Raw genomic sequence first — 14,316 nt, forward strand, 5'->3', positions numbered from 1 at the left:
GAGTGTGCAAATAAGGTTCACAAAATAACTACCCGGCTGGAAACCCATACAGGAGAACAAAGTAACACATGTGTTTTCTATTTGAAAAACCGACCCCATATTTATTCATGAGTTATACTAGATAAGATACATTATACAGTATGTACAAAATCTCAACATTAAAATATCAAAAGAGATAACAATACAAATATTAACCTTCTATAAAAAAAACCTGCATCTCATTGGAAAAAGGCCATTTTCTTTGGATGGATTTTCAAGTCAGCTATTGAGTGTTTCTTATGAAAGATGATATTTATAAATTGGGGTGTGGGGTTATTTTGAAAGAGCTTTATGTGCCAAGCATGTATAGGTTATGTAAACTAAGCCTCCATGCCTGTACAAAAAGTATGCAGCAAAGGCCATGAATGTCGTAAGAGTGCTGAAAATATTTGTACCACTATAGGCGTCCAGATGAAGAACCTGCATCAGTTTATTAAAATCACTAGTTAATGCTGTTATCTTAAACCTTCAGTTTCCCATTTGTTGCAAGTATGATCAGAAGAGTATTCCCTATAAGGCTAATGGCTTTCCCCAGTAATGCAGCACATTTCAAAATCAATCCCAATTAGGGTGTAACAAAGACAGAACAGTCCTTTGTGTTATCAGTCCAGCAGTAACATCATGAAAGTCCCAATGTAAAATACTAGGAGTATTCATTGCTTGCATGTGCGTTCTGTGGGTTACTGGCGCTTCATGCAGCTGTGCGGTACACATTCGGCCTGTTCTTCCAACTCTGGGCAGGGAGTTCCAGCATTGGCTGGCCGCAGGAGGATGTAACGTGTGCGGTGGCGAACACCACCTCTGGAGCACGGACCTAGACATAAACCCCAAGATGACCAGAGGGACACTTCACAGTCCAGCGGAGTCGCTGTGTTGAGTTAAGAGACAGATGAAGAAAAGAATGTAAATATACTGCTGAAACATGGGCTGTTTGTTGTATATTTTACTCCACATTTCCCCTAAGGATACTGCTACATCTGCTAACACATCTCAAACTATAATGAAAGTCATTTCTCACCATGTGCCTTGTAAGTATGTTAGATTATCCCCTAAATGCTGAATAGGTGCCCTTTCCACTGTGTACCAGTGATGTCGGGGTCCTCACCTGAGAAGCGCTGTGGACTGATGGAGTTGGGCAGAATGTGATTAGACATCGGGGTCTGACGTGCAGGCGATCTGCTCTGTCGAGTGATCTTTATGCTGGCAATAGGTGGGAGCTCCTTTAAGCGTGGATAGTAGAAAGAGTTGGCCGGGTGGTTTGGCATCTGAGATGTGATCTGAACAAGTCAACAAAAAAACAGCCAGACATAATTCATCAAGATTCTCTGCAGGACTCCAAAAAATAAAACCTCCAAAAAAACAATGGCCTACTCTAAAAACACATGCCAGGAAAGGATAGATGGTCGATTATGTAAGAGGGGCCCTTTTCACTCAAATCACTTCAGGTCATGCATGAGAGCTGCCAAGCAATCATTTAAGTGGAGACAGCTAAGAATGATGCCCCCGTTATTCTAAGAAAAGGACGAGGCCTGCAGTACATGCAGGTGTCAGTGCATGATGTTTATGCACTTGTTATAAGAACTCATACCTTTGTGATGTTTTCTGGGGGGCTAGTGGGGAAGTTAGGAGACGAGAAAGTGAATCCGCTGTCTGTCCCGGCATCATAAGGCTGGAGGTCGATGGTTACTTCCTCTTTCCACTCATTGCCATTGCAGAGATTTAGGCTATCCACACCCACAAACCAGTCAGGGCTGGGGATCATCTTAACCATCAGGGACACCTGTTGACCCAAGACAGGCACTGTTACTTCATGTTATATATTAAGGGCCTTACAAGGTGAAAAGCAAGTGCAGTAAATTAAGAGATTGAATGTCTAACCAGAAGCATCACACAGGAAGACATGATTACAGCATGATTTCACAATAAAGGCACAAAAACAGATGCTGCTTTACGTTTTTGGGGCTCAGTTTTCAGTGTTTAATGTTGTGAAAAGAAGCACTAAAAGCATAATCCTTTCCTAAACCAAATCAAAACTCAAACCCTAAAAGCTGAGCGTAAACAGATAGAGTTGCAAATACTTGGCAGTTGATGGGAAGAATCTACTGGAAAACAAGAGGAATATTTAACTAACAACAGTCCTCTTTGCTGTCCTCTGAAACACACCCATAGCTATCCACACTTCCATTCGAGATGCTGATTGGTCTAAACCATGTGTGGTTCTGCTACCTGGTAAAAGGGTGTCAATATGTGACATCACCAGTCAGATGAGAATCCAGCTGCCTTGTGGGGCGAGTCATTGGCTGCAGACTTTCTAGTAATGCAGTATCTATTATTTTATTTTAAATAGGGCAAACTGCCCAGGCACTTATGCTCTGGGCTGTTTGTTGTGTGACTCATAAATGAAGTAGCAGCAATCAAAGTAAGACAAATAACACGCATGATATCACACACACAATGCAGCTGATGTCAGGATTTATATTATTGTGTAACTTATAAAGGCAGGCACTGGGTTTGCACTTGGTTTCCTGTGCAGGGTCAGACTGTGCCTTGTGTGTGATGGATGTTTCCTGAGAGCTGATGACCTCATACAGGAAGTGGCCTGGGGGTCAGCCGTCACTGAGGTGGAAGATGACCAAAAAAACGCCCCCTCACTTTTGGACCGATTGAACCACAAATCCCAGGCTCAGTCTCAGGGCGAGAAGGGTGGACAGCTGTGGACGGATAGGAAAGGGTGGCTTGGAGTTTGATAGAGCGATGGATGGAAGAGAGCTGGGACACAGATCAAACCAGTTCAACGAGCAAAACCAACCACCGGGGACCGGAGGCAGGTAGTGTTAGCATGACACACCGGGTCTGTTTCTTGCCTCTGACGCACAACAGAGAAAGCAGAAACCAAATCAGAGTTAGCTCTGTAGCTTTTCAGAATCCTGCACTGATCCCCGTCACTCCATCCTCTTATCCCTTTCAGCCTCCTCTGAACCAGTGATTTTTCCAAGAACCCCTTCTTGCCAGAACCTTTGGGTCACTCAGCAAGGAAGTGTTCTCAGAGGAATCAGCGCCTTCATCAGTCCATGGTAGTTGGCAATATACAGGCCAGGAAGTATCTCTACACCAGAGACAGTTATTCAAAGATCCCATGATCCCTCTGTCTTTTCACCAATCTCCTGCAGAGCCCCAAAGAAAACTAGGCATCCAACAAAGCATCTAGCAGCACAGCTCCTCTACATGCCCAGCATATCCTCTGATCTCATATGATGATGAATTTGTAAAAGGTTCTTATGCTGTGTCTGTTTTAAATTACACTAGTTTCAACAACAAAAGCAGGAGGGTGGTGAACATGGAGATAGGAATCATATGTGTTTGGGATTTTTGGGGCATTGCGTATGAATGTTTTGGTCGAGATGGCATGTAAACCAGAGAGAGAAAGAAACAGACAGAGGAGAATAACAGAGCAAGCTGTCATCATTCAGTCACGTTCAACACACAATAGTCCTGCTTTGTTTTGATGCTAAAAACAGACAGGCCACAGACATCATGTACCTAGATGACAAGCCAGTAAGCTGCTGTTCCTACCAAAGATGCCCACTAGCAGAGTTGTTTATGATTTTAGGAGCCTCTGAGTTCAAACAGTGGGACAGCCAATAAACATATGTAGGTCACCAGACTTTCAGGCAGACACACCTAAAAGCTCCAGCTTCACCTTTTCCCATTTCATTCATCAGCGACACATAAGAAGGTGGATGCCACTTCTGTGCCACTTCTCGGCAAGCACAAGCGCCTGCAGGGGGCGCCAATTTGCCAATTCCCCACACAGCGCTATGATGGATAATAGAAAACCATTCAGCAGCATAGATGATTTTTTTAAGTGCTCGTGCCACCCCCATGTGTCATGTAAAAATGTCGCCCTGGGTGGCTGCCCTCCCCATGTTCACCCATGCCAAAAACCGCTACTGCCTTTGTCTAAGGCCAGGCCCTAAATTTAGCCCATGTCTCAAAAAAGAGCCCAGCCATGACCTTTGCTCTCAGACTCACTCACCATTCAACAGCAGTTCCACACTTGTTTTAGTGCAAAATGCCCTCTAAGTGTCTCCATAGTTTCTCCTTGCTGAGCTGCAGCAGAGTGAAGTTTGGGCTGAAAGTATTTTTAGAAAATATTTACTAGATTCACTGCTGAAGCTTCGCGTTAGTTCTGGGTGAACTTCTGATTGCATGGCACAAAATGAGGACTCTGTGTTATGCCTGCCTGCCATCACTTGCAGGCTATCAACACTTATTGTCTATGTAAACGCAAGCATGATTCACTGTATACCTCACTACTTTATTAGCTTTCATGTGCCTCAGAAAAGGTGGCTGCTGTGAAGGTGCTAAAGGTGACTGCAGGGGTTGTTGGGAATATCAAGTGCAAGAGGCTTTGATAGGACAGAGAAGTCTGCTATCTTAGTGGTGATTAGAAAACATTGAAAATATGTGGCCTGGTTGATTGTTGCTATCATATTTGGTAAGCACACAGCTGAGCTTTCTATGTTTTAGTTTCCTGTTGAACATGACCTACTACTCTAGTAAGCACATAGTGAGAACTAACAAAAGAATCCACAATCCCTCACACAAAGGACGGCTGTTTCCTCATGCGGAGGGAATATCAATCTTCTTATCTGACTCTCTTGGTAGGAAAACAATTGCTGAATTGTCTAATTATTCCCTTTGCTACACGTCATGCTGGGCCCCCCTCTTCTGAGCTCACAGAGTTCAGAGGGACAGGCAGCAGACAGAGTGCAGACCGCGCAGGATGGATGTGGGCGTTTGTGGCTGCAGGGCTGAAGCTCTTGGGCTAAACATAGTCTGATTGGATAGTGGAAAGAAAGCAGTGGAGTGTTCGGTCAGAGCGGATGGGCAATGTTATGGGGAGGCCCGGGTCACCAGATGACTGAACACATTCAGCCAAACAGATGGTTTGTGACTGTGTGTAAGCTGTTTTCTTATGAATGGCTGTTGGTTTTTTAAATTAAATTTTATTATTATTTTATTTGTGCCTACCAGTGAGCTGCGGGGCTGCATGAGCATCTCTGTGGAGCTGTGCCCGATGCCATTAGGGATGCCTGCTGTTCTGTACATGGCGCCAACCATTCGTTTCTTCCTGGCCTCCTTGGCTTCCTTCATCAGCTCCACCGTCACGCCGAGTTCAGCAAAGTTCTGCACCCCTGCACTGGCCGGAGCACCCTCCTCCCAAAGCCGAAAATGACGATTATGGCTGACCGCTGAGGAGAGAAAAGAAATTCAAGAAAGAGGAGACGACAGGAGTGAGATGCTTATTCACTGGAATGCATATCAATGTCAGAGAAGGACCGCAGAGCCTCAGCCAGACGGTGAGATCATTTCCAGTGTGCAGCTTGTATGTATTTCTACTGCTGCCTTCTACTTCCTGCACTTAAACAGATAATTCTGAAGGAATTGCCTGCATGCATTTCTCTTTGCATCTTTTCTCCATCTATCACTGATGAAACCACAACACAGACTGGAGCTGCCAGGAGGAAGGTCAGGATCTCGGAGTTGGAGGCTGGCGGTGGACGAAGAATTATTTTGAAAACTCGTAGAGATGCTTTTTCTTAAATGTTGGGCCAACAGAGCCATTTGCTTCACATTGTATTTTATTTAGTCCTGGTTATCTATGAAATCTGTAAAGAATCAGGACTCTGATTTAAGTTAAACTGTGTGTGCACCACAGGTTCTGGCCTGGGCCAGTGGTTTTAAGGGCAGAGTAAGGTTAGCCAGAAACACGCTGACAAATGCTCTGATGGTTCTGCCTTACCTCACTTTTCAGAGCTGCGTACACACACACACACACACACACACACAAATGTGCATTCATGCTTAAACACTTCTGACACATGTATTAAGACACACAAAGCCACACACACAACCTGCCCAGCACACTTCACACACTATCTTGTTTCTCCCTCAAACTGCTATTACTTATACACTTAATTACATTTCCATCCTAACAAATTTCCAACAAGCGTCAAGACCTTGAAACTTGATAACACATCACGTTTAAGCCCCACCAAGACTTTAAAGTCCACTTCCCACCCTTCCTAAATTGCCTGTGTGGTTTTTGGCCATGGCATACTCCATTCCCTCTTCCTGTTGGCAGTGTCCTTGGTCCATTGCCCTCTGATCTTCATGATCAAGGAACACAAACCCAGTGACAGGTTATGCTTTTTTATGGTCCACCCAACAACAGAAAAAACTTGCTGCTGTCCATTAACCTTTTGACATTAAAAGCCAATAGGATTGAGTTAGAATATGCTGCGCCTGTCTCTATATGGAGTAAGTAGGGCATCATCCCTCTGGCAGAGCAGAAGGGCAGCACTGGGAGAGCTGGAAATCAGACAAAGCCTCAGCCGCCACAAAGCAGTCAACAACGCACACACACACACATGTGCAAACATCTGTCATCCATCCTGTATTTTTTGGTTCTGGGTAAAAAAAAAAAAAAACAGGAGAGGGGTCTAAATTGCTTCTCCTCCTCCTGGCTCTGAGGTAAGCGGTCTGACCCCACCACACCTCAGCTATCATCACCCACCTTCACCAGCCCCAAAACCACCACTGCAGTCTTTACCGCCAAAACACTGTGGTAAACCGGCGGAAATGTGGGAAGGAGTGCAGGACTGAGTTTAAGAAATAGAGAGATATTAAAGATATGGCTGGACAGACGTTAGAGAAACAAAGAGAAACACCATCTGGTAGCATTTTAGACTGTCTTTGTATTGCTCTTTGCCTCTTGCTGCTTTGCTCATTAACATCTCCTCTGTGTGCTGACAATGAGGCTCTAAACCTCTGACACATGACGACAACTTTGTCTTTAGTTGAGCTGGTGTCCCCGCTTTAACTCTGAGCCTGATTTTCGATTGGCTGCAAATAGTCTCCCCTGACTCCTCGCTGCGGCTGCAACTATTAAGTGTCACAGGTAAAACTTTCCAGTTAAAAATGCTCATTTTCTAACAACCCATGTCTGGTCTTGGGGATAACAGGATACATGTGGCAGGTTCGCCAGCACATTTGGTTTCTATAGTTTACTTAAAAGCTTAGTTTAAAGTAAGACTGCACATGTCTCTCTCACCTATGAGCTTGGACCATTGTGCAGGGGGTCGGAACAGCGGATACTGCTTGGGGAAGGCCTGCGGGCTCCAGTGACCTGTAAAGACCAGGATGTAGGAAGCAGGAGTCTTGGCTGTGCATTCTGTCCCATCGAGCGGTTGCAAAGGCCCAGCAAAAGTGAGACAAAGCCTCATGAGCACAACAAGTAGCTGCTGCAGCCAACCACAGGTCAGGTGTAGTGATGACATCATCTGAAAGAAATGAAAAATGGCTGTGAGAGCATTCCACAAACACTGATAATGACCAATGTAAAACAAATTTCACCATTCTATCACATCAAACGTGCCATTTTTTAAAATTAAAAAGTGGATGAAGAAGGTTTCATTGTGCATCCATTTTAAATTTAAGAAATCCCTCAACTCAGTCTCTGTCTACAGCGGCAAACAGTTAACACGCTCAGGGTAATGTCTTCTACAGAAGCTGCCCTAAAATAAGAAAACACGGGTGACATCTCTGAGCATGGACGCGCATTCTGTCTGCTCTGCTGCACTGTACTGATCTCACTGACTGACCATCCACTGACCGCCAGCTGCTGAGTCAGACTCACACTCTATTAAGAAGGCAGAGAGGGGAGCAGGGCACACGCATCACAAAACACATTTCAGCTTTATATATAATTGTGCAGGCCTGAAGAAGGTAACAGAAGAAGCCATGTGTTAGTGTGAGTACATCTGAGTAGGTGGGTGTTTTACAGTTCTCCAGAAGAGTGTGAATCAGAGCTATTTGTGTCCTGCTCTACTCTTCACACAAGCATTTTCTCATCCCATCTTCACCCCATTTGTGTGTCTGATTCTGAAGGTGGTAGAATTTAAACGGCAGAACAGCAGCCCATAAACTACAATTTAAATTCACTGGAGTATTAAAGAATTGCAAGACTAGAGAACTTAAGTGCTGATTACCAAAGAAGGGCAATTGATAGAGAAAGCCTTGATGATGACCCGCAGCCTGGAAGCCAGGTCACCATCCTCAGACCATTGCCCATGACTGACCCTGACAGATTGATGAATTACACATCAGCGCACTACCACAGAGCTCACAGGAACACATCCATGCAGCTAGCCACAACAAACTCCAAATGACTGAGGTGTCAGTTTTCCACCATAGTGGAGACTAATGTCTAACCAGAGATGATAAATCAGTGTAAACAGCAGAAACTCCCAGAGTCTCCAGCTTCCAAGAGAGCTGAATTGGCGATATCTGCAAAGTAATGACGTCCATTTTCTGGGATTTAAAGAGAGCGCTACTGGTTGACTATTGGGTAAAGAGTCATGCTATTACACAAGAGGGGATTCTACACTTTCCTTAAAACATTTGCCTGAAGAGCACCTGAAGGATTCAGACAAGACGAGAATGACTTTTTACCTGCTCCAACATCGCTGCACTAAGTGTGAAAATGTGCCAGTTTTTCTAAAATCAACACCTACTCATGGCCACAAACAAAAATGTCACAAACATCTACTAAATATCTACATTTTCTGAGTAGAGAGAAGTCTTTCTGTGTTTGTGAGCTACAGAAAGGGTTACTACAGCACAAGTAAAAGTCCAAGCAGCTGCAGAATGTAGACAGTTAAATTTGGGCAAGTTGAACCAGCGCACACACGTGCACAAAAACACACGCACACCATTAACACACATAACACTCATGTCCTGCTGCACATTGTCCCTGAAGTCTATTTCCAGAGGTCAGATAGTATTACCCTGCCAATATAGCTACAAAACTCCATCTCTGACACTTTTCTGACCGCAGCCTTATATGTCACTGAGTGTTTTATCAATTCCTTTTCTCCATTAAATGTACATTAACCACTGCACAGTTTAACAGGTGGCTATAAAAATACTCAGAGTATGGAGACACAGAGAGCCCAGCTTTGATCTTACTGCTCAGTCATCCGATCACCTCACTCTGCCGCTCTGCAGGAGGCAGATGAAGGGCCGGCGTGAGATGCTTGAAGTGTGCAACTAGCTCCAAAAGGTAACACTGTGACTAAGGACAGTGTGCTTATTGTCCATGGAAACTCATGTCTCATATTAGTGTGTGAACTTACTACGTTTTCTCCCTGATTCACACTCCAGACTCCAAAGTTTAATCTCGCAGCAAACATTCAGTTTTCCTGAACATTATTTACTTTCATGAATCTTGAGGCCAGTGTATGTGTGATCTATGCTGCTGTTAATCAGGTATCCTGATTCTGCCCTGAGACTGAGTACACCGTCTTGACCTTCTCTCTAACCTGTCACACGGACACTATAACACACTAAAGAGACATTGCTTGAATTCCCACACAGACAGACTTAACTTCATCAGTCAACACACAGCCAGACATCCAGCTGCTGGCTGAAAAGACAGGCGGCAATGATAAAGAACCACCTCTCTCAATGCATGCAGAGGCATATGCTTATTTTTTCCATAAACTGAATACTCTCTCACCACAGACCTGCTGTCATCAGTCATAAACAGACACACACAGCAGTTTTTCTGTCAGACATAAGACACAATAAAACAAGGGGATGTGGCATATGGCCAAACATAGCTGCTGCTGTTGCCCCATGGGCACCTTCACTGTGTAATTAGTGCAGCCCCATGCAGAGATAATGCACACATTCACCTCAGCTCATATACACAGACATTCAGGTATGCACACCCAAGCACAGATTTGTGTGCACAGCCAGAGGTATGTTCATTTTTAACAAGGAGGTGGCAGGGAGGTAATTTCCCAAGACTTTCCTTAAAATCTCTTTTTACTAGGCGATAATGGAAAGAGATGAATCTGTCTTGAATTACAACCTTGCATACTGTGCACATACAGAAAACACAGGCAGACAGACAGTAAGCGTGCATCACAACAGGCGGTCAAAAACCCTGTTTCTCATGCAGGACAGGGAGGAAACCATCCATTTATCAGACACAGAGAAAAATGAGAAAGGTGTGCAGAATTTGGTTGTGCTGAAGTTTTTTTTTACCACTGTCACACACATACCTTGTTATGATGCCTGAAATCCACAGATCAAAGTGCAATATGCTCAATACTCAAAATTCAAGCATCAGTGCTGTGTTAAATACGCCAGCAATATATAATTTGTGCAGCAGAAACATGTATGATATATGTGCACAGTATTCATGTATGATAAGAAACATGAATTCAGCAGCAGTAAAACATTTATATATTTGACACAGTTGTGCCAGAATATTGCCATTAATTTATATTTCCCACATGATGGAGGGAAACATGGTATTTTCACATACAACAGATTCATATTAAAGAGTATACTGTGCATAGCTGTAAAGTTATTGAAGTATAACATAACTTGTGCGTGCTGTCGACATGCACCAGTTTATATGGTTTTATTTTCTGTTGTGCATAATTACTTATGTTATCATATGTTTACTTTACAGCATTATAGTCTAAAGGTTTACCTAAGAAAAGCATGCGAGCTCTTCTTCTGCCACATCTCCCAGAGTGACTGGGTCTGACGGAGAGCTCAGTGCAGAGAATGAATGATGTGCCGGTGCTCCCTACCTGTGCTGGCTCAGTTTAGAGGCAGAGATCCGCTTCACTCTTCTGCTGTAAGCGCTGCAGCCTTATCAGCTTTTATCCCTTTATTGCCTGTCTTTATCTCTGTCCAAATTTCTCTCCTCCTCCCTCCTCTCTCTCTCTTCTTCATTGTGTTCCCAGATATTACCCTCCACTCTCTCTCTCTCTCTCTCTCCTGCTTTCTCCTCCCCCTCCTGCTCTTTTTTCCTTTTACCTTTCCTTGTATGGAAAGGCAGTTAAACCGCCTGTCCTCCACTGTTCCTCTGCTCTCTCTCTCTCTAGTCTTTCTGTGACTGCGTAAACTCAGCAACCTCATTGCCGACAAGGTAATCAACACCACATTGGACTCTCTTAGCATACACCACTCAGCATTGTGTATTTTCCTGCTCCTGTTCTTCAGCGCACATTGTCAGATGTGAGGAAGAGGCATAGGGTTGCTGAATAATGGCAGTAAAATCAAAGAACGGTGAGAAGTAGAGCTTCAGAAGCACACACATGCAACCTGGATGACAGACGAGTGGAGTCTGGACAGAAGCACCGAGGTTTTTATTTCTGCACTTAATTTACTGATTGGACATTGCAGACAATCAAAAGGTTTTTCAATGGTTGCCATCTTTTTTCTCCTTTCAAATAGTTCGCCTGTGCTGTGGCAGGTCCAGCTGTGATCTCAGCCGAGGAACCCCATATCATTGGGTCAGGGTGTGTGAGTGTGTGTGTGAGAGAGAGAGAGAGAGAGAGAGAGAGAGACGTGTGGTCACCAGCTCCCACAGCTGGTACACACATGGACAACCAGGGAGGTTTCTATTAGCGGCCGCCACTCGCTTATCAAAGTGTCGAAAGTGTGTAAGGGAGAGTGTGTGCACAACTTCTAGGAACTCTTCCTCATCATCATGATGATGCAACACAGAAGTCAGCCTATACTTCATCAATCCACCCACACACACACACACACAGAGTCGTGAACTATTTAACCTGACCTGGCCAACTGTGCAGTTAGACAAGCTTCAGAGTCGGCCACGTCATGGCTATGGCTGTATGGCTTGTAAAACTTCCAAGAATGAGGAGTGATGAAGAGGAGCAGACGGAGGAAGAAGGGAGGCAGAGCTGTAAGTGGATCAGGTAACAAATTGGGCTTTGTCCTTCAGTTGCAGTCATAAACATTCAAGTAAACAATTACAGCCTCTTTCCATCTGTTTCTGGATAGATCCATCGAGTCCAGGTCTTTTCTCCTTCTCTAAAACACTTTAATGTCTATCTGTCTATCTGTCTATCTGTCTGTCTATCTGTCTGTCTATCCGTCTGTCGATCTGTCTGTCGGTCTGTCTGTCGGTCTGTCTTTTCTGTTGAAAGTAGGTTATGGGAAAAGCACAACTCCTGCTGCTGCCCTCTGATTAATGACAGTGAGCTCAGCATCCAGACTGACTCACATTAATGTGAAACATCATTGACACTCTGTCAGCTATGCAAGCGTGTGTGTGTGTGTGAATAAGCGCGCACTGCACACACAAAATCATCTAAAATCTGACCTGACATGGGCAGGTATGCCAGCGCACATTAAGACCCACACATGTGCCTGCAAACCTATGCGGGAAGTGATGATTACGTTTGATTACTGTAACACACACACACAGAGCTAAGCACCGGGACACCAGATACACCAGCACATTTCCTGGACTGACGCAAATCTCCACGATATAGCTGAACGTTTTCTTCCTGTCAATCACGTGCTCACGTCAATGTTACATGAGCCAAGTGAGTGAAGCCATGAAAGGAAAGTCATGAGCTAATCACAGAACGTCGCGGTGTCTCAGCCCCAGCACCACAAACACTCTGCACCCTTATACAAAAGACAGACAGGAGGAAAGAGCAACAGATGTATAATAATGAGGACATATAGAACAAAACCCACAATGTGTCCAATTCACAAAAACCCAGGTCCACAGCCAGGGTTTGAGAAACGCTGAGGTACGGGAAAGGTTAAGGACGTAATCCTTAGACTTGATTTACAGTAATGCTGATGTTTAACCAATAAAAAAATTGCTCATCCCTGTAAAAAAACACCTGTTAACTCTTTACTTTAGTCTGTCAGTAGTCATCAGAACTACTTGGTTAGGTTTAGGCTCAGTTTAAACAGACCCTTTCATAACATTAAACACATTTCTGGTGAATTTCTATTTCTACAATAACAGGTCTTGGCCCAAATGGCAGGTTTTTGCACTCACTGTGTTTGTTTACATGGCTGCATGTAAATAGTATACACTAACCACATCTGAATATGAAAGTTCATAACCTTTGACAACGACTATAGACGCAGCTTCCGTGATGTCCCCTATATGTTTCTTAAGCACTGAGTCCCTGTGAAAGGCTGCAGAAGGCTTTGACTGTCACCATGTGGGCAGCACCACAATCCCCCTAAACTCCAAATACAGACAAAGGGTTTATTTCCACTGTAAACTGTGGAAATAAACACTCCTGTGGCCGTTTTAACGCTGGAGTCTAAGGGGACTGACTTAGCCCCTAGAGGCTGTAATATGAATTGCAATTTTCCACATTGGCTCCATGTCCCAGCCTTCATAATAGAAGATGAACAACCATCTCTTGGATGAAAGTTCCCCAGTCCTACAACTATTGTTTAGGTTTTGTGGTGACTGCTAAGCCAGCCACATGATGTTTTAGAATTTACTGCCAATCCACCTTTTCTATGATTTATGTAAGAGAAATATACAACACAAACATATAGGACAGCTGAGATACCTTCTTATATGGAAGTAACATCCAAATCACAGTGTTCTAGTCATTTTTGAAGGACAGTCTAAATAAACTTTACCAGACGGCACATGTAAATCCAAACATTAGTGTTATTACTTTGTTGTGGGTCTTTTCATGGGACTCAGTAAAAAGCTAGAGGATAAAATTACTGATGCATCGGAGTATTTCTTAAAAATGGAAAACAAAGATGGTGCAATCTGACGAGGACACGTCATCTGACTCATTCTGTAGCTGGAAGAATATTTAATCATTCTAAAGACAAAGACAAATATTTATCCCACAGCTCTGGGGTTTGTAGTACGAACCTTCCAAGTGGGACAGGTCATCTGTCTAAGAGACTGATTTATAATAACAGCGCACTCTCTCTCTCTCTTTTGGTCTCAAATGAAAGACATTTTGAGTCGTTTTGCTCTGAAGCCAGCAGAGGTTGCTTCAGCATGATGACCCTTTTTACAGAGCAGTAACTGACTTTACTGACCCCGCAGCAGAGGGGGAGCCAGTTCTCACATTTTACTGGTTTGACAGTGTGCTTCCAGGCCTGATGAACCCCCCTCTCCCCTCTTCTCTCCTCATCCTTCTTCTAAGCTAAACAAACAAATAAAAAAATCTGGTGGCACAGCATGACACCCAAAAGGTTGAATGTATGCTGCAATCTCAAGTGGGAACTTTGGAAGCAATGAGCCAGTGTGTGTTTGAAGTGTCAGGTCTGTTAAAATACTACTCGTGCCCTGGGCCTCCTTCAACCGTTATGTAATGTGCCAGCCGCTCATTCAGACATCAGTATGTATATTTTTTATTGCAACAAGAATTAAGAAAGAGC

The 14,316-nt window shown here is 43.9% G+C and overlaps 1 protein-coding gene across 2 annotated transcripts; it reads right to left on the reverse strand.

The window, feature by feature from the left end:
* Nucleotides 1–263: 263 nt before the first annotated feature.
* Nucleotides 264–10,847, reverse strand: spon2a (spondin 2a, extracellular matrix protein). 2 transcript variants are annotated; one of them, XM_028416523.1, is made up of 6 exons: nucleotides 10,713–10,847; nucleotides 7,157–7,385; nucleotides 5,074–5,294; nucleotides 1,628–1,819; nucleotides 1,145–1,316; nucleotides 264–907 (listed from the first exon to the last, which is right to left on the reverse strand). In XM_028416523.1, exons 2-6 carry the CDS (start codon nucleotides 7,383–7,385, stop codon nucleotides 720–722), a joined length of 1,002 nt encoding a protein of 333 aa, XP_028272324.1. In that variant the 5' UTR covers nucleotides 10,713–10,847; the 3' UTR covers nucleotides 264–719. The 2 variants fall into 2 exon arrangements, with proteins under 2 accessions (XP_028272324.1, XP_028272325.1); XM_028416524.1 differs by having other exon boundaries at nucleotides 10,610–10,728.
* Nucleotides 10,848–14,316: the final 3,469 nt, after the last annotated feature.

This window comes from Parambassis ranga, chromosome 10 (genome assembly GCF_900634625.1).
Source record: "Parambassis ranga chromosome 10, fParRan2.1, whole genome shotgun sequence".
NCBI lineage: Eukaryota > Metazoa > Chordata > Actinopteri > Ambassidae > Parambassis > Parambassis ranga.